This window comes from Platalea leucorodia, assembly GCF_965183815.1.
Source record: "Platalea leucorodia genome assembly, chromosome: Z".
NCBI classification, from domain to species: Eukaryota; Metazoa; Chordata; class Aves; order Pelecaniformes; family Threskiornithidae; genus Platalea; species Platalea leucorodia.
Genome location: NC_138858.1, coordinates 26,735,842 through 26,760,317, shown reverse-complemented (window position 1 = coordinate 26,760,317; position 24,476 = coordinate 26,735,842). Strand labels below are relative to the sequence as shown.

General features: G+C 37.1%; 1 protein-coding gene across 5 annotated transcripts in view; it reads right to left on the bottom strand.

Moving 5' to 3' along the window:
• The window catches only part of AP3B1 (adaptor related protein complex 3 subunit beta 1), a 167,730-nt gene that overhangs the window by 85,557 nt on the left and 57,697 nt on the right, over positions 1-24,476 (bottom strand). For all 5 annotated transcript variants that reach the window (XM_082336830.1, XM_082336832.1, XM_082336831.1 and 2 more), the window contains 7 exons: positions 17,781-17,942; positions 15,515-15,612; positions 12,868-12,922; positions 12,717-12,788; positions 9,821-9,883; positions 8,777-8,909; positions 2,113-2,222 (listed from right to left, as the gene is read on the bottom strand). In XM_082336830.1, coding sequence (XP_082192956.1) covers positions 2,113-2,222; positions 8,777-8,909; positions 9,821-9,883; positions 12,717-12,788; positions 12,868-12,922; positions 15,515-15,612; positions 17,781-17,942 — 693 coding nt within the window. The remainder of the gene's footprint in view (positions 1-2,112; positions 2,223-8,776; positions 8,910-9,820; positions 9,884-12,716; positions 12,789-12,867; positions 12,923-15,514; positions 15,613-17,780; positions 17,943-24,476) is intronic.

Genomic DNA, 24,476 nt, shown 5'->3' with positions numbered 1-24,476 from the left:
TATGTATACTGTACGTCAATGTAATAAGGGTCAGGAATCCTTGCTTTGTGTCTCTCTGTCTTGTAGCAGACAGAAACCAAGGCAACTGTGTTATGTCAACTCACAACCACTCTTGCCACAGTAAGATCAATGTTTAAAATACACATGCAGATCTCAGGAATTCCAGTAATGCTTTATTAAATGTTGAAATTTCAAACTCAGATCCTCAGTAATTATATAATTCAAATACCACCTTCTTAAACATGTAACAATACGCTTATCCTTTTTGGAAGTGTCTGAAAGTATTGGGGGGGTTCGACTAGATGACCTTTAAGGGTCCCTTCCAACCCAAACTATTCTGTGATTCTGTGAAGGAACACATCGATTTTCAAAAATAATAGGTACAAGCTATTTCAGGATAATGATATGGCATTCAAATTAGAAACATGAACTTCTTCCAAATTTGTTCTTTAATCCAAAGTCCTAAACATACAGAGGAAGATAAATTTCTGGAAGTCACTATTAAAAAATTACAGCGAAAAATGTAAAACAAGATGTACAACAATCATCCTGGAGAGCTTACAGCATCACTATCACTGCTTCCTTCTTGAATAAGAAGCATGATTCAGATTCAGATTTTGATTTTTAGTTTATTCCTATGACTGCTCTGTTCCACAGACTGTTCTCCTACTACTTACCATTTTCTGATATTCTGTACAACTTCATTATTGTAGAACATGAGTACATCAAAATAGTTCAAGTACTGCAGGTCTTTTTTCCCCCCTTATTCAACCTAAAAAAGGACTTTCTTTTCCAAAAAAATTCCCTGTATTTAAAACCTGAAATATTTACTCAGAAGTATTAATTGTATAAAATAGCTACAAAACTCTTCTAAGTGTTAAACAGAATATTTAGAAAACAACTATTTTCTCTTGTACAATATGTAGAAATAAGATGACAAACTCATTTGGCAAAGTGCCATAAGATGTGTATAATAAGATTATACACAATTAATGAGATTGTAATTATCAATCAAAATATTGCACAAATTTTCTGAAAACACAGGTGATTGTTATAAAATAGGTAATACTTATTTGATATGTAATTAGCAGCAGTATCTTTTTTGATTCTGGATATGAGCAATCCAGTAGAATTATATTTCCTTTACATCAATTATGAAGTTTGATCATCAGCTCTTAGCAGCCAAAGATTTATTTGTTTAATCTGTTCAGTAAGCATGAACTAAGAAGACCACATTTCCTTTTTCTTCTAATATTCCAAACTTTGCCAAATTCAACTATGGAAAATAGAAGATCCACTGATTTAGAAACTATTTACTGCTCCATCATCAATAAATGTGTAATTATATGAAACTGAACAGTCCTACTTACAGCATCCACAGAAAAATAATTATTGACAGATCAAAATCTGTCACCTTTGGGGTATGATGCAATAGGTAGCTAATGGTCTTCAGCCCTACACCATAATTTAGGATAGACCACTAAATGTTTTATCAATAACTGGGACTGTGAGGAGAATTTGGGAAGTAAATATTGACATACTTAAACGTCAATTATTCTAAGGATAGATAATAGGTAATAATGCAAATTTTACTGTTAAATGCCACAGAATCTTAAACACCCAGAGGATAAAAATGCAACTTCAAGAAACATTGCAACACACTCACAGCAGCATGTCTGGTACCATGGAAAGGTCAGGTGATTTGGGGGTAGAGAAACAGATTTAGAATAAAATTTTTTAACTCCACCCCAGATCAGTAAAACAACAGGCTGAAAATCCTCAAGTTAAGTGCTGCTTTGCCCTTATTTTCATATCAACTTACCCACTCCACGTTCTAAATCTGCTATTCATCTTGGCCTAATCATACTAGCAATACTCAATATTTCCAGGGATCTCTTTCAAAATAGCTTCCCAGATCTAAGGCACAACTTGATGCCATCTGATAGCTTCTATTTCCTCTTCCTTAAGATCATGAAAAATTATATTTTATGTCAAAATAAAAAATTATATTTCTCTAATATATCTATTTCCATTTATGGCCCAAATTCAAAGGAGATGGTGTAATTTTTATCAGTCAACAAGGAAAACAATACACTGTGCAAAAATACTCACTGTAATGTTATCCAAGAGTTTGGCCATATGCTTAATAATTTCACCATGGTGTGCTGGCTGGGTTTGCAGCAGTTTCTTAATGACAACAACACTTTCAGCAACTACAATTTCTGTTTAAGACAAAACAAATTATTAATTTTAAAAGCATTTACGCAAAAGAAAAAGCCATAAATAATTGATTGCAAAAGATGCTACCAGCTTTCAAAATATGCTTTGCAGAAATGAATTCTATTTACTTGGTAACAAAGATGTAAACCACTCTACTAAGTAATACAAGTTCAGCTTCCAGAATCAAGTTATAAGTAGCAAAAAGAGGACAGAGAAATGTTCTAAATGTAAAAATATAATCCTATTACATACTTTTTTTTAAAATTGCCTTTTAGTAAAGCTGCACTTTGTATTTTTCTTTTCAAATTGAGGAACAGCATGAAAAAACATCTGTTTTTCATTGAAATTATGCATATTCATAAGTAATTTGCTGTCTGCATTAAAAATACAAACACTTGTTTAATTTTCAAAGAAATAAACAACGTTAAAAGTAACAGCTCATTCATAAACAAGAGAAATATCTAAACATTTCCTTTGCACTTCTTCACCTTCTAAACAGCCTCTCTCAGGTCTGTAACCTAATCTCCAATACATTCAAATGAAGCTTCTAAATAGCAAGCTGTTGTAAGATTTATGCCAAAGTCATGCATTGGAGTGCTTAACTACTGTAACAAGTAACATTGACAGCCTGATCAACTTGTACGAAATGTACAATTTTTGAAGCTGAAAAAAACCCACTGGTGCAGAAGTAAGCTTCTATGCAAGAGTAAACTCATGCTGCAAGGAAAGATGAAGGGAAGTCAAACACGGCCAAAGCTGAAACCAAAACAAAGAGTACTGTAAGAGTTCAACATAATTCTAATTTTCATTTATACTGAAAAAAAGGAGTAACTATTTCTCCTAAACTATCAATGTTTAAAACAAAGAAAAAGCCTAACTACCATGTGTTAAACATCACAGAGGTACTCCTACATTTCAAGAGTTAATCTGATATATGGACCATTCATTCAGCAATCAAGCAAGCTGAAGTTTCAAAAGAATGGTATGGGGAAGAGAGCTCTAATTTTTATTTTTTTTTTTTTAAAGCAGACTTTTATGGACAAAGGCCTTTAAAAAGCTCCGAGTATGCATAATTATGCCATAAGCCTCTGAAATGCCTAAATTTTAGCTGGCAGCTTTTTGTGTCATCCTTTATTTGACATGACATCTCCATCATTTTTCTAGACTAATTTCTTGAAGCAAGGTTAACATATCTGCTTCACATATCTGAAGGTCTTGCACAATCCCACAGATCAATTTAGTTTAGATTGTGTTTTGCCAGATATGAAAATAAGAAGACAATTCTCAAAATTTTAAAATTACAATCTGGAATATTTAGAGTGGGGGACAGTGTAATGACAACCTTCATCACTGAGTGTTTTGTGACACTACTTAGCAAGGAGAATGGTTAAGCAAAATTAAACTGAACCCAAAAAACTGAGTGGACATTAAGTCACTATTAAAAACACTTGTTGACAATGTAGAACTGATCATGATAAAATAAAGTGCAGTACATGAAGTGTCACCATAGGAACTACTTTAATGCAATTTCTGGGAGCAAATCTAAAGAACTGAATCAGAATTGTAAGCAAGTAAACTTTTACATGAGTCTAGATACCAAAAAAAGAAAGTACAAACAAAAGGAAAACGAATTTGTGTTAGAATAAGGACTGACATAGTCCAGGAAAAAAGAGAGTCTCTTTGAGGCTTACTTTGTGCACATGAAGAATCGCAAAAATGAGCATGAAATAAAACCCACACGTTTAGGTTCAAAGAAAAAAAAAATCAGAAGGGGAAGATTTGGCATTCTGAATGAGCTAATGTAGATTAGAAAATCTAAAAATTTAACTCTGCTAGAATTATCAAAGAAAAAGTTCATACAAAGCAACAATAAATGAACACAAGAATTTCAAAGCAGAGTGCAAATTATATTATATCTAAAGGGTCATAAAAAGTAAATCATATTCTTAAAATAAAGACGAAATACCACAGAAAATCTGATCAGGAATGCCTTTACCAATAAAGGAGACTACGAGAGGTATCAGCAACTTCCAATTTTCACAACTAATAGTAAAAATCTTGGTATAATGTTTACCACTAGTTTTCTTCAAACAATTATTAAGCACATGGAAATGACTACTCTGAGTAGGATAATCTCTGAAGACCCTGCAGCAGGACAACTACTCAAAAACCTAAAATACTTTCAGTCATACAATGTTGCATTTTGCCAAATAATGATGTATATAAAAAAATTAACAATGTAGTGGACAGTAACTTGTGGGGACCGAATTATAGACTTCTTCATAATCGAGAATTTGGCCACAATATAACAGAAACTCAAAAAAAGACCTCAGCAAGGAGTGTATTACCAGAGAACATTCAAAAGCTGCATTCTAAAATAGTACATTTGATACCATTGATGTTTAGTCAAATTTTCTTCCACTTATATTAATCAATACTTGCAGAAACTAAAACATGCAACTGAAGACTAATTTATTCACAGTCTATAATTTGTATAATCACTATTTCTAAAAGCAGCAAAACTGCATCAACTGTTTTTGCAAGGAATATACCAATTGAATCTCATAGCAAGGCTTGACAAGTGATTAAGTGCACCCTCAGCAAATTTGCAGATGACACCAAGCTGAGTGGGGCAGTTGACGTGCCTGAGGGACGGGATGCCATACAGAGGGACCTGGATAACCATCTCCTGGGCTGCATGAAAAGCAGTGTGGCCAGCAGGTTGAGGGAGGTGATTCTGCCCCTCTACTCTCCTCAGGTGAGACCTCACCTGGAGTGCTGCGTCCAGCTCTGGGGTCCTCAGCACAGGAGGGACATGAACCTGGTGGAGCGGGTATAGAGGAGGGCCACAAAAATGATCAGGGGGATGGAACACCTCTCCTATAAGGACGGGCTGAGAGAGTTGGGGCTGTTCAGCCTGAAGAAGAGAAGGTGCTGTGGAGACCTTATTGCAGCCTTTCAGTACTTAAACAGGGCTTATAAGAAAGATAGGGACAAACAAGCAAGACCTGTAGCAATAGGACAAGGGGTAGAGGTTTTAAACTAAAGGAGGGTAGATTCGGACTAGATATAAGTAAGGAATTTTTTTATGATGAGGATGGTGAAATACTGAAATGGGTTGCCTAGAGAGGTGGCAGATGCCCCATCCCTGGAAACAGTGAAGGTCAGGTTGGACAGGGCTTTGAGCAACCTGATCTAGTTGTAGATGTCCCTGCCAATTGCAGGGCGGATGGACTAGATGACCTTTAAAGGTCCCTTCCAACCCAAACCATTCTATGATTCTGTGATTATTTGGGTTATTAGAAGGTTATGCAAATGGTTAAAACTAAAGTTAAAAGGCAATTGTTAGAGCTAAATATCCAGACAAACTTTAAGTTTCTGCTTTTCAGAACTGCCTGAAGTCTAAGCTTTTACCTGGTTAGTTTTTCCACCCTTGTAACATAAATAACAGAACTCTGAAACCACATTAATACATATAAACTAAACACTACAAGGAGTTGGGTTTCTTTTACGTCATTCTAACAGTAATTCCAATAGATAGGTAGTAGTTACCTGACATATTAACAGTTCCAGTGATTTCACAACTTGCCTGTTCAAATTTGTACAGATTGGTAGGAAAAAAATTGTTTTAGCGATACATCCTACAATTGTGTTTACATTATCTACTATCCATAGCCTGTAACTTTCAACAGAAAAGGAAAGTCACCTATCTGAGAAAAACCTGCAGGATCTCTAGTATATGCAGTACAGGCAGAGAAAAGAGACTTTTTATAAACCCATCTGTCTCTTACATCTAAAATGACTCTTATGTCACAGTGGGGCCAGCAGTCAGTTGAAATTATCAAGGCAACTGCTTAAAGGAAATGCATCCGTCAAATGCCAAATGTCACACTGAAGAGCCAAAATAAGTTTTCTTTTTGTACTTCCTTCAGCAGACGAGGAAGGAAAATAATTCTCAGCCTTCAACATGGCTTCCAGAAACAAAGCTCTGGTGAAGCTGAGAACTGCTCTTGAAATTTTCTTTGCATATTTATGAGTGCTTTGTTTAAAGTCAAATTCCCCCTACTCAGGGAAGCTGGGGGCTATAGTAAAAAAAAAAAACAAAAACATTTGAATCACAGAAGCACATACAGACACTAGAAAGTTCAATGATGAGACACTTAGAGCTCTGTGAAGAGTTATCCCAGCTGGACCTGACTGATCGTGAAGAGACTCTTGTGTAACAACACTCTGCCTCTAAGTACCCAAGTTCCAGAATGATTAATGGCACACCTCCTGTGCCAGATACAGCCAAGATATCTTGGGTTAATTGATTAATTAATTGGGTTGTATCTACAGTGAGGGTCTTTCCAGAACAAGAGCACAAAATTAGAAGACAGTTTTGCCACAAGCTCATTCTTCAGGATTCTGTTTTGATTTGGTAGAATTAATTTTGTCACCTCTCTTCCACACTCAAGTGAATTCCCCATAATAAGAAAACAATGCAGAGAAAGCAGAGTTGACTCTGCTTTCAGGGACCTCAGAACCTGCTACACTTACCAGCTTGGGCTTCACGCTATGCAAAGACAGCAGAACTACTTCCAGGCTTCAGAAAACCATGGAAGAAGTAGCACGGCAAACAGATTGCTTGCACACTTTACGGGTGAAAGTTGGAGGAAAGCAAAATTAACCAAGACTTTTAAATCTATTCTTCTACACATGCTAAAGCTCTTTTTTTCTCCCTTACCATGCCCAAAACTCTTCTTATGTTCAGTAAGCTGTGACTATCAGTAATTTCCTGCCACCTGAGAAAAGGTACCACATAAATTATGCCATTCTATTCTTTCCTTGAAAGAAGGAATAAAGACACTGCAGCAATGGTAAAGCAATTTGCCAGCTGCCAGGTTTAAAAGACCCTCAATATATCCTTTGCAGTCTTTCAGAACAGTAAGCACAAGAAGATAATTTTATTTGCTAGACAACTACTTAGAGACAGGCAAGAAAACTAATGTTGTTGAGACAGACCTTTGTATACATGCACATGCATGTGTGTGTGTGTGTGTGCGTGTATATATATATATGGAATTACTTTGAAGGAATTATTAAATTGAGAAGCTACGATAAAAGAAAAAAAGCCTTTTCCTCTTATCTTGGTTCCTTCTTCACAAAAAGAAAAACAAAGCATGAAAATGGAAAGAAGGACTATTAAGTAACAAACTCAGTATTCTGAACTGATAGTTTTATTATTTTATTTAAGACAGAAAAAAAATGGGGATTTGTACATGCTGAAAGGAGCCTACTGACCTAAAGGAAGATTACTAGCAGAATTAAGCAGACTCAAGAGCAAGCTTTGAAGCTTGTATTTTTAATATGGTCATTGCTGAAGGTAATACAAAAACATGCATTTTGCAGACACAGCCTTGTAACACAATACGGGAAGATACTTTAAACACAGTTGATAACCAGAAAAGCATAAAGGGACATAAGGTCCGGAGCAGTAGGAAATTAAAGTTACATATATTAAAACTACCAAGCTATACACTGGGGCCTCTCAGGAATTTCTGATACAAGGTGAAGCTGGAGAGAAGGACTTGTAGTTCATAAACCAAATAAGAGAAAGCTCTGAGTGTATCAGTGGGTCAAAGGATGACTATGTGCTGCCAAAGTGATGTCCCTAACAAAGGCCTTCTTAGAATTACCATGAAAAATATGTCCAGTAGATATGGAGAGGAATTAATGCCGCCTTTCAAAGCTTAGAGTAGATCTCACCTGTGTTCTCTGAACAATTCTAATTATTCCAGGCCACCCCAAAACGACACTTTTCCTCCTTCCTGACATTATTAACTACATCTTTCTTAACTCTATTTCCAATATTTAACCATATTCATGTAGACTGTACATGATGTAATAATCTTCCGATTCTCTTACTGACTTATTCTGTGCAATATTCATTGGTAACTGGTAAGAATATACAATATTATCAGGTATTGATTTACAGTGCTGCTATATCCTATTTGACTTTATCTGTTCCCTGTTGTGTTCCTTAGTGACTTGCAACTCGCATTTCACTATATAAAAATAACAGAAGGCTAGATTACAAAATCAAGCCAAATTTGGGGCCATTTATCCTAAAACTATTTAACATGTTTTTTGAGTTAGGCATTGATGCACTAAAAAAAAAAACATTCCAAGCTTTCAGCACCCTCTACAGGCTAACTGTTTTGATGCAACCAAACATATAACAGTAAAACAACTGTCATCTACAATAATCTCAACAGCACAGTTCAATAATTATGGCATTTTGAGAAAAAACAGGTAAACATGTAATTGCAGGCCACAAGGAATTAATTTCACTAACAAAAGAGAAAATAAGTACCCAGTGATTATGAGAGCCTTCTGAAGTGCTTCAAACAAGAACAAGCACCAGAACCACTACTTTTATCGAGTTACGTCAGCTAAAGTCTTACAAAAGTCAACTCCCGTATATGTTTTAACGTGATCTGTTCTGTGTGGTTCCCATTAAGAAAAGGTTTCATGCCATCAGCTACTAAGAAAACAAACAGAACATTTAGCTTACCATCCCTGTTCGACAGCAAACATACAAGGCCGTTAAGACATGTGTCAGTCACTTCGGTGATGTTAGTTGCGCATCTGCCTATAGCCTGAATTGTAGCTGCAGCAAACTGTTTATCTTGGCTTTTCACGTAAGTCTAAGGAAACAGGGTTTTCATTAGTCAATTCATAAGTTTTGTCAACCAAAGACTTACCATATTGTCATCATAAGACAGACAAACTGTATAATAAATTCAATTTAGAAAGCTACATTGCACATTAGAAGTTACACTTTTTTAATCTCATTGTCATTTTTAGAAGACATTTTCTTGCCAGCTTTCGTCACCCATGGCCATGCAAACCTCTGATTTCAAGAAAGCTTGGGGCAGGGGACAATTACACAAAAACAGCAATTAGTTTGTGTGCAAGGTTGGAGGAGTTGATGAGCTCTCTCTTCAGAGAGGTTTCAGTTCATTTAACCAGGAGCATCTGTGAAACTATGAATAACCTACCTGCCTGAGAACCAGTACCTTTCAGAGAAATCCAGCCAGAGAACTGAAGCAATGAAAATAAATGTCATAAGCAAAGAGGAAAGAAAGAAGGACAGACACTCTTTCACAATATAGGCAGAACATCTTGCTGATAGGTATACAGATATTGGAGATAATACTATTTCATTAAATGACTTACAGAAAAGAGGTTTGGCAATAAATGCTAATGGCCAAATACTGCTAAAATTAAGACCCTATCATGTAGTGACTTATAGTATCAGCCAAGTTGGTAGAATTTGTTTTAAAGAATTTGGAATGATTGAGTTTTTCTCATAAGTTTTTTTTTTTTTGGTAGCCGGAAGGACAGTGAGAAACAAAACATCGGAACTCCATTCCACATATAAGAAGCTCCATTATCCATTATGATATGAGACAGTTTCATTTCCATTCTGAGAACATTTTATCCTGGAAAAGACTTTAACTTGAAAAATTTAAGACTAAGAATCTAGTTGAAACATCCAATAATGGCAATTGGCCAACAGAGAGCATTTCATATAAAAATACACTTTTGCACAAACCTGAAATTCTCGAAGCAGAGTTGATATGTTAGCTTCATTTGCTAAATTTGTCAAGATTTCAAGCTACAAGAAAAAAAACAGATATTTTATCAAAAGCTAAAATAAAATATTATAAGCAGTACCACATATACACTATACTTGTATTGTATATAAATAAAAGATAATCCTACTAAAAATACCACTTAGAATTCAATAGAGTATACCAGATTTCAGGATAAACTGGTAGCAGCATTGCACTCAGGAGGAACATTCTCCTTGCAAGTACACACAAGGTTTTCAAAGCAGGACTCTAGGGTTCAGTGATGCATTTTCTACGAGCTCTAGCCTTAGTGTAACATTGCATACAAATGGGCTTGACATAATTCTGTCCATTATATTCAGATGAACTGCAATAAAAGACCTTTAAACTCAGGAAAGAAACAGTTGCATCTATAAGACTCCTCAGATCTTAATCAACATCAGACCCTGAAAGGCCTCTTCTTTGTTCCTGGTGAACAAGAGGATGATACACAACACCTGGCATATATTGTTAAGATGCTATGCTTCCATGTTGTTTTAACTTTGAAGAAGAAAGAATTTCAATACAATCTGAATGAGGTAAACTGAAGAAAAAGACAACTCTACCTCTGTAAAGGGAAGTCATGCCTCAGAAATCTGTGGGTATTTTTTGAGTTGGCTGCACACAAACAAGGACACTTAATTGATACAGTTCACCTGTATTTCAGAAGCAATTTAATAAGGCCTGTCACCAAAGGCTCTTAAAGATACATACCTAGCATAGCATACAAAGCAAGTGGATAAATGAAAGAGAGGAATAAGCAGGAAAAAAAAAAAAGGAGACTATTTTACAGTAGAGGAAGGCTGTCAGTGGAATCCCACAAATCTTTTTTGGTCTTTTGCTTTTCAACATGTTCATACATGAACTATGAAAGGAATGAGAAGACAGGTGACAAAGTTTTCAGCTGATGCTACAGTTTTTTGAGAACTGAAGACAATGGCTGACTAAGAAAAGCTGCATAAAAACTTCAAATATTAGGTGACTGGCTGATAAAATCGCAAAAAAAATTAACCCAGATAAATGTAAAGTAATGTTCACAACTGGGGAAAAATCTTAACTTTACAAGAAGTGATAGGATCTGAGCTGATTACTACTAATTATAACTGAGAATTTGTGGTTAAAATAGATAACCTCATGGAAACCTTCTTTTCTCCAGGCTAAACAATCCCAGTTCCCTCAGCTGCTCCTCAAGAGCACAAGTCTTATGAGGAGTGGCTGAGGGAGCTGGGGTTGTTTAGCCTGGAGAAGAGGAGGCTGAGGGGAGACCTTATCGCTCTCTACAACTACCTGAAAGGAGGTTGTAGCAAGGTGGGCGTCAGTTTCTTCTGCCAAGTAACAAGCAATAGGATGAGAGGAAGTGGCCTCAAGTTGCACCAGGAGAGGTTTAGGTTGGATATTAGGAAAAACTTCTTCACCAAAAGGGTAGTCAAGCACTGGCACAGGCTGCCCAGGGAAGTGGTTGAGTCCCCATGCGGGGACGTATTTAAAAGATGTGTAGATATGGTGCTTAGGGACATGGTTTAGTGGTGGACTTGGCAGTGCTAGGTTAACGGTTGGACTTGATGATCTTAAAGGTCTTTTCCAACCTAAGTAATTCTATGATTCTATGAAATGCTAAGCAGTGACCAAAAAAGCAAACTTGATGTTGGGAAAGAAACAGAGAACGAAACAGAAATCTAAACAGTGCAGCAGATGAATTCTAGGGTGCTCCTACATATTAAATGTTGCCATAGGTCTCGTCCTCCTATCTTACAGCAGATAGGATGGAACTACGGGGGTAGGGGGTGGAGAAAAGCACAAGATTTTCTTATGTATGTAACAGTGTAGGTCGTCCTAAAATTTTCTGCTACAATTTCTACTACTCCACCTCTTCATCATTGTATTATCAATTAATATGGGAATTCAAATATATCAACTTTCAATTATTTCAGGAGTGACTTTTCGTGGATAACACTAAGTCTTACTAGTATTCCTGACAGTTTTCGTAATCATTAAATGTGGGGAAGACCTCTTTGCCTCCAACTGCCTCAAATTTACTTAGATTTAATGTTGGACTGATAAAAATATGATGGGTTGGGCATAGCCAGCTTGGACTGCACCACTCTGCACATGTAATGAGGGTGCAACATGGACGTAAAATGAAAATGAGGAAAAAATAATGTTTCTTTAAGAAATCTGTACCTTCCACTCCTAAACACAAGTGCCTATGACAATCTAAAGCAAAACAAGAGACAAGGCACATAATAGTAGACAATTTTTTAGCTATTGTTTTGTCAAGGATTTCACGTCTGTTAAAGACTAAGAATAGAGAAAACAAGAAGATGAGAGCCTAAAACATGCATTGAGATGTGGCCTTGAGGAAAGCCTAAAGTACTTCTCATGTCGAATGCTGACTTCAAAGGGAATTTGGGATTCTAACACTGTCCCATTTTGTTAATGGAAACAGATTTAAGCTCTTTTTAAGCTAACAGTATCAAAGACTGTGTGATTTCATTTGTCTTCGTTTGAGAAGATTCTTCCTTGCATTAAGACATTCAAACTCTAAATGTTTGAATGGCTGGTTAGATAAAAATAGTAATGCTTTGTATCACTGAAAGGTACCAAAAGCTGCAGTGGAAAACATACACCATCTGCTGTCTACAACACGGTAACAAGAGAACTTTCAGATAGCCTGACAAGCCTGAAGGATACTTGTGGACTTAACTAAAAGCCACAACTCTACACTTAGTGAAAAAAAGTGCAGAACGGTGTGTATTATATCAGTGCAAGAAAATTTTACCTTCCTGTTGCAAACAGATTTGTCCAGCAGTACATAGACAAATTAGCTTTTTAACTCACCTTCAGTGTTTTGATCATTGTTGGATCAGTTGATCTAACATAGAAACTCTTCAGATAAGGTTCAAACATGCCCTGAAAAGCAGAACATATTTAAGTACCTCACCTATGTTTCAAATCAAATGTGATTTAGAAAATACTAAATAGAGTATACCTTTCTCTGAATTGACATAGTGGCAATATTTTGCAGAACAATATACTGCACCTCCCTAGAATTTGAAAAAGAAAACAACCAAGAGTTATTCTGCAAAATTACAGATACATCTGAAGTTAGTTATACATTTGACTTGGCACAAACATAGAAGGAAAAAGCTTATTGCCAACTGCTACAAGTTCATCATCTGCTTCACAGGAAGATGCGTGATGAAACCAGGCTCTCATTTTTAAAAACTTCAATATGCAAAAAAAAATCACAAACACCAGTGTGCAATGCTTCTTGTAGGCTTTGGGTCTTTGCTTAAACCAAAAATTCCTTTAAAACATCAGCATTCTGGCACTTCCAGAAATAGCTCACAAAAACCTTACATTTTGTCCACCATCTTGAAATTTAAATATTTCAGGATGACAAAGCTGAGAACAAAAACACATGGGCTTTATCTGTAGTGTTGAAATGACTGCATTAGTTATGCAAATAGCTAATCCTTGCACAACTAGCAAGAATTGCTATGACTTTTTTGGTCTTAAAAAATTTCCTAATAATTCTCAAAAAGGGCGAGAGTCTCCTGTGACTTAAGATTATACACTGTCAGGCATACACATCCATCAAAAAGCAGGACTTTAACATAATAGACTTTGTCAAGATACAGACCACAGAATTATGTAATATTCTAAACACAAAACCATTAAACATGTTTGGAGGATATTCTCATCATTAATGTGTTAGTTTAAAAGCCTCAGCAGTAGTGAGCAAAAAGAAATCTGGGTACTAGTCTAAAGCTTTTAAACTACAGAGTTTCTGCCACCAATTGCTTAAAAACGAAGTAATAATTTACATGCAATTTTTCTGAACCTTGAGTGCTCAGATTCTTTCATGATGCAAATCACATCCTAATCAAGAAATCATCACATCCATTATCTCCTCTTATTTGAAACTGTTCAATAGCCCTGCAGTAATTACAGCTGTTGCTGACAAAGAAAAGTAATAAGAGAAGTACTTAATATCTTTTAAACCTATTTTTATGTAATTCTTACACAGGTACATGGAAATAGTCAGCTGCACATGCTGAACCAAGACTGGAACTTGCTATGAAATGCTCTTCCAGGCACTCTCATCCTAACTAGATTATAGCATATTTGACATTAATTTAAAGGCCATAGGCACATAACTTCAAGGGCAAACAGGAAAAGCTTATTTCAAAGTGGCTCTAATAGCAGAAGTGTTTCACATAGACTGGTCACACAGAGCAGACAAGCCAATCAACATAGGAAAATCAAAAGACTAGTGCCATTTTAGGCACTAGTTGAGGTACAGTAAAGATGTGACTTCTCTTTTGATGAAATTTGAGTATAAATGAGCAATAAACCACATGCAAAAATAATCCTTTCAACCTGTGAGTGTGAGTTTAGTTCTATACATTACCTGTACATAGGCCAAACTGCTCTAGCCATTTTACTTATCTTTGTGTAAAGAAAATGGGAAGCATGCTGTACTATAAAACCAAACACAAAAATAATAGTGGTTCGTTTTTATCTGAAATAAAAGCATGAATACTCTACCAATCCCAATTTTACTTCTTTACTAATGTTTAAATGATAGAGACATTAGCCATGGGTGAGCTGCAGAAGCTTGCAGAGAAAGAGCTTTATGGTGACCAGGCTTACAAAAGTTAAAGCCCATCTAAGAAGAGTAAGCTTGTCAGACACAATAAAAATGATTTTTTTTAAAAAAGCTTTTTGTCTGTTTGATGTGAGCAACTTGAAAAAATAAATCATTTTCACAGTGAAGTTCTAGCCAAAAATACCATGGTTAGTTAGAAAGTTACTCTGAAAACATCTTAATATTGTGTGTCCTATCGCCCCTTCAAGGCTTTTCATACAGATACGTGGAAGTTCAAAATCTAAAAACTGAGGGGAAAAACCCCCAACTTTTATGCAGCAAATATTGGCATAATACATCAAATATATCAAACACAAAAATAAAAAATACAGTATTATCAATCTTATGAAACATGTGGCCAGTGAGATCCTTCACAGGAAAGTAGATAAGGTCACACTGAAGATGATAAAGTCAAAATTAAATGTCCTGAATGAAATATAAACCTGTTTTTTAAAAACAGTCCAAGGATTAAGGAAATATAAGGAATTCAGCAGCATCAAGCTGTATTTTAACAACTATGTGTCTTAGTTTCTCTGTCAACAAGTCGTCTTCAATATTAAGTGCAAGAAAAGAAAATACACATCTGAAGACTTCTTTAGTGCCTAGCAAGACAGTAAGGAACCCCAATATAATTAAACTTTCAATAACTTCCAATAATTGAAAAAAATCAAGAAACTAAGCAAACTACTTAGTACTGCCTCTATTTTTATGGTAACTAGGCAGCCATGATTCTTCTCAGAATGAAAGTCATAATGAACAATGAAACACTTGCGATACTGAATGATTACTGGATGTGATACTGAAAATGATGGAATTACTTTTAATGATCCTCATTTGTTAAGTAAAAATTAGTATTACAGGACAATTTTTAAATGAGACTGTAATAGCACAATAGTTATATTCTTATAACTACGGCTAAACAAGTATGTATGAAAACTCTCACAAAAAGGTAGACATAGCAACGCAAAGTACAGACTTGACCTACCTATTACTACGAAGTAAACGCACCAATGACTTAGAAACAATACCAGCTTCGGATTTTGGTGCCAAATGCCAGTAAAGCTGTGCAACTGCCATTACGACCTAAAAGAAGAACATTCAGAACAGCATGTTAACTTCAAATCGTCATACATATCTATCACATTTGCTTCAGACCTGCAGAACTACCAACTCACTCTTCTTCAGAAAGCAAAGTGCATAGCCATGTTCTTCGAAATCAACAAAACAGATTAGGGGAAGACATCAGAAGAAAGATATTTTTATTTCTAAAATCAAACCTAATTAAGTACCTCTCATTCCTCCCAGTATTTATTGTATACTATAATATATAGAAATACAGAGGAAGAGGGACAAAGAGAGGAAAAATGTAGGCAATTTAAATTGTAAACATATCATCCTTCCTAAGTCAATACTGCTAACATCAGTTGTACAAATTAATGAGCAAATACTGTTTAAAACTTCTGCAAATTTTGTGCTTTTAATTTTGTTATATACAGGTTCAATATTATCTATTATTTAGTTTCCACTTAAAATCTTTCATTCCATTAGTCTATCATGCAATTTATAAAATGACAGCTGCCTTTACTGGCAACTTCTAAAGTCTCAAATCCAACAGTAAGTAAAAACTACAGGGTTGTATACCAACATCCTGGCTAGCAAAAAGCAGAAGACTGAGATATAAGCACCTTAAAACCTATACCTTTTTTTTCTTTTCAAATTTTCTCATAAGTAAAAGACAAATTATGAACTTTATGCTAATGAATAAGTCATGTCACAGCCTTCCCTACAATACTGTCATGGTCAACTTCTTGTTCAAAATGAAACAAATCATAGAAAGGAGACTCCAAGTAAAGCTATCATTATGACACTTGACTTGATATCTTACTACCAATGAAACAAAAATTATTATTAAACAATAACAAGTGATTATAAACATGTAAAAAGAGGAAATAACTGGAAGATTTTCAGCAATATACTATAGGGATCTCTTACTACTGACAAAAATCTAAGGTCAAAGAGAAAGCAATTCATTTAATTGCTGGTAAATTCTGTGAATGGTACAAAAACTGGTGTAATAGCAATTCGATGAAGCATGGACAAACTGCACTTGAACATCTTAGTTAACTTTAATATCAGAAAGTTAAAGATCATAAATGTGAGAATCAATACCATATTTAACAGATATAAAGAAAATGATTTATGGAATGTGGAAGATAAGCAACTGAACCTGTTCTCAGTGCAGTGTGATGGCAAATATATCTAACATACTTGTTCTTTGTATGAGATGAGGAAATATCGTACAGATATTGAACAGTGATTTTAGCAGAAGGCTGTGCTCTAACAGAATTATTATTGAAAACTATATTCAATTTGTTTCCAAAATCTGCTGGCAGATTATAAGTGGTTTTGAAAAGAGTTAGACACTAGTCAGAATCTAGAAATATGTTCCATAGGAGAAACAAAAACCTGATCTGTTTAGCTTATCAAGAACAGGTTGGGAGGTGACTTAATCATGGTGCAGTTTTGCAATGATATGAATATTCATTATCACTGGAATTCTTTTCCTGAAGACATCTAGTCTTGATTAACAGGACAAACTGAGGTTAGAAATAAAGTTCTGTGATCTGAGTAATGTCACAATAATTCACCATCAGCATGGCTTTTTCCAGTTCTAAAAATTTACCTGTGTCTTAAAATCTCATGGAAATACTGCAGAGCATACTATACTTATGATATCATATCTATCCTGGACCCCTGCCAAGGCACCGACACTAAGAATCTGGCTTGGACTGACAAAGAGTTTAGGCATATAATTGTCTACTTTTAAAATGTGAGACTCAAAGGAAAGCACAACTTAATGAATCACTAACAACTAAGATTTTCTCTGTGAATCTGTACCACCAAAACTGACAGTTTGTGCCATCCTGGTTGCTGAGAACTTAAGCACTAAAAGCTAGCTATGTTATAGTCATCACATGCTATAGAAGTTGGATTCAAATGCTCTCGTATTTTCTATAATATTTTATTTGTCTTTAATAGTTGGAGCATATATCACATTCAGTTCAGGTGTTTTACTTAGAAGCTAAGTTAATTTCAAAAAAGAGAGAACCACCATATTTCTCCTATAAATTACTAGAGAGTACTATCACCACTTTTAAAGAGGTGTAATTTTATTTTTCAATCTTTTAAATTTTCTAGAAGCACAGATAATTAGTAGCTTAACATTTTAAGCAAAAAGGAATTTGTCATACAGCAGCATTTCGGCTTTGAAGCAAGGGCTTTGTATTTCGTAACAGCAGCCTGTGATCTGGGTCCATAGTATAGGTGTTTTTCACTTTCCGATCCTTTTCTTTCTGTTCTTCATCAGATTCATAGAAATTATTTTCACTATATTCTTCCATCACCTCATCATCCTACCAAAAGACAAAACAACAAGAACATACACAGAATATTTGAATCAACTGGTTTTATTCATTAAGGAAGTAACATACAACACCACAATTTCATGCAAGATTTATATACTTTTTTAAAAACAGCTATCGGCTCACCTACCCCAGTTTGGTCAAAGCAGTAAATGTACCGACATGAAAAACAGCTTAACAATATATGCAAAATTTCCTTAGAAATAAGATGAACTGTTAAATGAAATATATTCATTAATATTCTGTAAACTAGATTAGGTATGAATATTGGTCTTTTTTTGACTGGAAGCCTATGATCTGAAATTGACCTTTCTGAAAACGGTCAGTATAAAATTCCCTCTATTTTGAAAACTTAATGCAAACCACGCACATTCTTTCCTCTCTAGCAATACATAAATTATCTGTGAAAACAGCAAATCTCAAAAGAAGGGACATGTTTTTTTCTTAAGAAATTAGATGGGAAAAAGGTTATGTATCCTGAGCCTGGCCTACTCTGATGAAGTACAAATCCTTGAGCTGTTTAAATAAAGTTACGAATTACCAGCATAATGTCACTTAGAAAACCAACACAACACACTGGAAGAATTAATTAAAGTTTGAGATATTAGTAAATTAGGCCTTTCTTTGACTCCAGAAGGCTAAATAGAAGAATATAAAGGAATATATCTGATTATGTAAACATGATAAAGTAAAACAAATCTTAAGATTTTTGATGTGGATCAAAAAATGGATAAAAAATAGATTTAAAGTGTTCCATTATGCTTATATTTAATTAGCATTAAAAAGTTCACAAACTGAAAGAAAAATAAGATGGAAACCATCAGGATTAGATCGAAACAGAATGTCAGATCCCAGAAGCTGTGGTTTGGATTATCAATATTGAGAGTACTCAACATTACAAAACTTTTTTTAAAAATAAACTACTGACTTCTCTAACCTGTTATATCCAAGTGTGTGTCCTTGCTCTCCTAAATTCTTCCATCTCGCTTTGTCCCCAGAACATCCAACTAAGACAAAGAGCATTACTGTGGCTAGCTGGAGCTATTCACATTACAATGGGCTGGCTGGTACCAAACACCAACTGTAGCAATACCTCTGCTTTTCTTTCTCTCAAGTCTGTGTCCAACTATTGTAAGGAATATCCAACTTTACACAATGGTTCTAAGAGGATTATTTGAGTCATATACACAATTGTTGATTTTTTAAAAGAAATAATTACTTTTGAGACAAATATATCTTTTTAATTCTAGCTAGCAGTAGCAAAAAAATCAAAAGTGAATGGAAGAACAGCTAGAAATTAAAATAAAGTCTTATTTAATAGGTCTTCAGAAAACTAGGCAAGGGTAACTTCAAACCTTTGTTGCATGCCTTGGTCAAAACTCATGTATAGTGAAAGAGCCCATAAAAGCATCTTCAGTAGAGGCAGGAGGGTGGGGGGAGGAAGGGAAGGAGTGACAATAAATCAAGTTTGTCATTTTATTCTGGTTTTTTATTAAAATTTGAAAGGACACTGAAAATAAAACTTCCCTTCACATTTCTTCTCTTTTTTATTACTTGATGCCAACAGTGCTCTCAGTGTTTTATAGGATCTCTAGCAAGCTCTTAGATTTCTTATGCAACAGCAACCAAAGTGATTTAGTTTGTTTACTTCTCGGTCTATACATCTTTGTGGCAGTCACCCTTCTAAACTAAAAACTCAGGATGCTAAATCAAGAGTACTGGTAACCAAATTCCTCCTCTTGTCTACAGGACAGGCAACTTGAAAGCAAAATTTCTGATCCCAGTGTATCTCAACCCTGCACTGAAGAAGCTTCCTCTAACAGGAGGATAATTCAGTCTTCATTGATTCAGTCTCCCTGCCTTGACTGCTAACAGGCATGCACATCAGTACGATTGAACTCAACAGGAATACAGAGTTGGAAACTGTATTTAACCCGTTAGTCACTGCTGTAAAGAAACAGCTTAAGCTCTCACATTTCTGACTTTTTTTTTTTTTAAAGAATTTTTGGTTATAAACATACTTGGGCAGGGTTCCAAATAATTATAAAGCAACTTATGTCCCTTATGAAAACAACTTTAATTTAAATCCTGTTAGTGTCTTTATATTGAAACACTTTCTTCATACCCCCGCAGCAGAAGTATTGATGTGGTCTTCTCTCATAGTCATGTATTTTACTGCAATCTTAGAATATTCTTCTTCTCTCAAATCTGTTGAGATCGGGTATGAAATAATTATGTTCCAGACAAAGGATGATGATGACACACTGGTAAATTTTAATGAACTCAGATTCATTAAAATCGAATTGATGAAGTCCAAATTAGTCAGAATTTGTAGTCACAAGGACCTTACTAAGACAAAGAGAATATGCGATACTGCAAGATTTACATGTAACCATGGAAAGTAAAGTATTATGTAAAAGAGTTGGGAAATTGAAAGATAAAAACCTGCAGTCTTCTTGGTGTGTAAGAACTGTTGTTTCAAATTCTATTAATCATCCGAGACATGGAGAGCAGTTGCTAGGAAATGTGAAAACATTCCATCACTCACAACCCCTTAAGCCTCAATCTGAACTGCTGACTATACTCACTGCCAAAAAGAGACAACTGTACATTTAGACTCATAGAATCATTTAGGTTGGAAAAAACCCTTAAGATCATCGAGTCCAACCATTTACCTAGCGCTGCCACATCCACCACTAAACCATGTCCTCAAGCACCACATCTACAAGTCCTTTAAATACCTCCAGGGATGGAGACTCAACCACTTCCCTGGGCAGCCTGTGCCAGTGCCTGACTACTCTTTCGGTGAAGAAGTTTTTCCTAATATCCAACCTAAACTTCACCTGGCGCAGCTTGAGGCCCTTTCCTCTCGTCCTATCGCTTGTTACTAGGGAGAAGAGACCGACCCCCACCTCGCTACAACCTCCTTTCAGGTAATTGTAGAGAGCAATAAGGTCTCCCCTCAGCCTCCTCTTCTCCAGACTAAACAACCCCAGCTCTCTCAGCCTCTCCTCATAAGACTTGTGCTCTAGACCCTTCACCAGCTTCGTTGCCCTTCTTTGGACACACTCCAGCACCTCGGTGTCCTTCTTGGAGTGAGGGGCCCAAAACTGAACACAGCATTCAAGGTGCGGCCTCACCAGGGCCGAGTACAGGGGCACTATCACCTCCCTGGTCCTGCTGGCCACACTATTTCTGCTACAAGCCAGGATGCTATTGGCCTTCTTGGCCACCTGGGCACACTGCTGGTTCATATTCAGCCAGCTGTCAACCAACACCCCCATGTCCTTTTCTGCCAGGCAGCTCTCCAGCCACTCCTCCCCAAGCCTTTGGCATTACATGGGGTTGTTGTGACCCAAGTGCAGGACCCGGCACTGAGCCTTGTTGAATCTCATGCAGTTGGCCTCAGCCCATCGATCCAGCCTGTCCAGGTCCCTCTGTAGGGCCTTCCTACCCTCCAGCAGATCGGCACTGCAGCCCAGGTTGGTGTCATCTGTAGACTTACTGAGGGTGCACTCGATCCCCTCGTGCACATCACTGATAAAGATATTAAACAGAACTGGCCCCAGTACTGAGCCAAGGAGAACACCACCTGTGACCGGCCGCCAATTGCATTTAACTCCATTCACCACAACTCTCTGGGCCCAGCCATCCAGCTAGTTTTCCACCCGGCAAAGAGTATGCCCATCCAAGCCACGAGCAGCCAGTTTCTCCAGGAGAATGCTGTGGGAGACAGTGTCAAAGGCTTTACTAAAGTCCAAGTAGACAACATCCACAGCCTTCCCCTCATCCACGAAGCGGGTCACCTGGTCACAGAAGGAGATCAGGTTCGTCAAGCAGGACCTGCCTTTCATAAACCCATGCTGGCAGGGCCTGATCCTCTGGTTGTCCTGTACGTGCCATGTGATGGCACGCAGGATGATCTGCTCCATAACCTTCCCTGGCACTGAGGTCAGGCTGACAGGCCTGTAGTTCCCCGGATCCTCCTTCCAACCCTTCTTGTAAATAGATGGGTGTCAGAGTTGCTAACTTCCAGTCAACTGGGACCTCCTCAGTTAGCCAGGACAGCTGGTAAATGATTGAAAGTGGCCTGGTGAGCGCTTTTGCCAGCTCCCTCAGTACCCTTGGGAGGATCCCATCTGCCCCATAGACTTGTGCATGTCTACGTGGTGTAGCAGGTCGCTAATCATTTCCCCTTGGATTATGGTGGCTTCATTCTGCTCCCCATCCCTGTCTTCCAGCTCAGGGGGCTGGGTACCCCGAGAACAACTGCTCTAACTATGAAAAAGTGAGGCAAAGAAGGCATGAAGTACCTCAGCCTCTTCCTTGTCCTCTGTCACTATGCTTCCCCCCACATCCAATAAAGGATGAAGATTCTCCTTAGCCCTCCTTTTGTTGCTAATGTATTCGTAGAAACATTTTTTGTTGTCTTTTACGTCAGTAGACAGATTAAGTTCTAGTTGGGCTTTGGCCCTTCTAATCCTCTCCCTGCATAACCTCACCACATCCTTGTAGTCCTCCTGAGTTTCCTGCCCCTTCTTCCAAAGGTAGTAAGCTCTATTTTTATTCCCGAGTTCCGGCCAAAGCTCCCTGTTCAGCCAGGCCGGTCTTCTCCCCCGCCAGCTCTTCTTTCGGCACATGAGGACAGCCTGCGCCTGTGCCTTTAAGACTTCTTTCTTGAATAACCTGCAGCCTTCCTGGACTCCTTTGCCCTTCAGGACTGCCTCCCAAGGGACTCTGTCAACCAGGCTCCTGAACAGGCCAAAGTCTGCCCTCCAAAAGTCCAAGGCAGCAGTTCTGCTGACCCCGCTCCTTACCTCTCCAAGAATCGAAAACTATCATTTCATGATCGCTATGCCCAAGATGGCCTCCGACCACCCCATCGCCCACCAGGCCTTCCCTGTTCGTAAGCAGCAGGTCCAGCGGGGCGCCCTCCCCTGCTGGCTCCCTCCCCAGTTGGCTCCCTCCCCAGCTGCGTCAGGAAGTTCTCTTCCACACCCTCCAGGAACCTCCCAGACTGTCTCCTCTCCCCTGTATTGTATGTCCAGCAGGCATCAGGTAAGTTGAAGTCCCCCATGAGAACAAGGGCTAGCCATCGTGAGACTTCTCCCAGCTGCTTATAAAATATTTCACCCACTTCTTCAATATTTCATCTGTCTCCTCAGACTTATGAAAAAGTCTGCATTTACCTGAGTAACCAGGTCTGTTTTGGCATGCACCAAGTTACTTTTATAATTTCTGCTATCACAGACAAGCCTTATTTCTTGACAGCATGGAGTACCAGTATTCTGTTAAGCAGTTTGGGGCCTAGGCAGAAAACCTGAAACTGAACCCTTCAAGCTTACCGAGGCACAATAAATTACAGCCAAGAATTCAGACCACCAAACTGAACCACCAAGCTACTTTCCCAGATTTCTAATTAGAGCTCAAACTGATGATAACTAGTATATTTTAGCAGCTCTGTCAGAAAAAAGAACAATACTCTGATCCTTTTTGACAGGGGAGAGACAGCATGAGTTCAGGGAGTAGATTCAAATGTTCCCATGTTTTTTCTTGTGCTTTCAATCACTTTAGATGCAGTTTCACAGTTGATTTAAGACTAATCATGCCATTAAAAGTTTGTTGCTATTTTACATTTTTGTTTTTTAAAAGCATGTTTTATTTTCATCAGTATCAGTAAAATGATCTGGCTCACTTTGTGGTGATAGGACCACTAGAACTGCTGAATTTTCAAAAGCAGTAAGTGGTAAAGGGAGAAGAACAGAACAGAAGCATTCCCTTTCAGTGGCAGTCTTTAGTTAAACTGCATTAAGTACACTTAACAGTTTGTGGTAGCACATGATTTAATTGTGCAGTTAATAGCTTTTCTAAATTGCAAAATCACTAAAAAGTTCAGAACCCTGGGAGAATGAAGTGATTAAAAACTGAGAGACACCACTAGTATTCCAGGTGAGGAATTGCCAATGGACTCTGTGCATTCCCCATCTTCTGTGATTTATTCAATCCAGTAGAGAAGTGAGTATTTTAGTGTGAAAGAACATGCGTAACTCTTTTTTACGTTGTTCCAGGCATACAGTTTAGGGACATCTTTGTAAAGTATTAGCAGCTTAAATGAAGAAACCGCCAGATAACAAGTTCCATTAGTCTGTTTTTAGAGTCACTAAGTAAATGAGCTAACATTTAACCGAGATCTTGCTTGAAATTACATTTAATATGGCATTAAACTTGAGAATGTGCCTTCCACTTAGGGTAAAGCACATTATGTGAATGTTACAATTACCTCCAAACAGAGCTTCACACATCCACAAACTGAGAGCTAAAGCAAAACTTCACTGAAATCCAAAGCATGAACTATTTGCCCACTCTACCGTCATTAACTCCATCGTCTATTCAAAAGTGATTCAAATATTTGTATTCCTAGGTTAGGTATAACTAATTTTAAAGCTATAGACTTCAGTTTCTCTCCTCAGATTCATAAGGAAATACACTCACAGCTTTTTCAATTCCTGCAGCAGAATCTTTGGC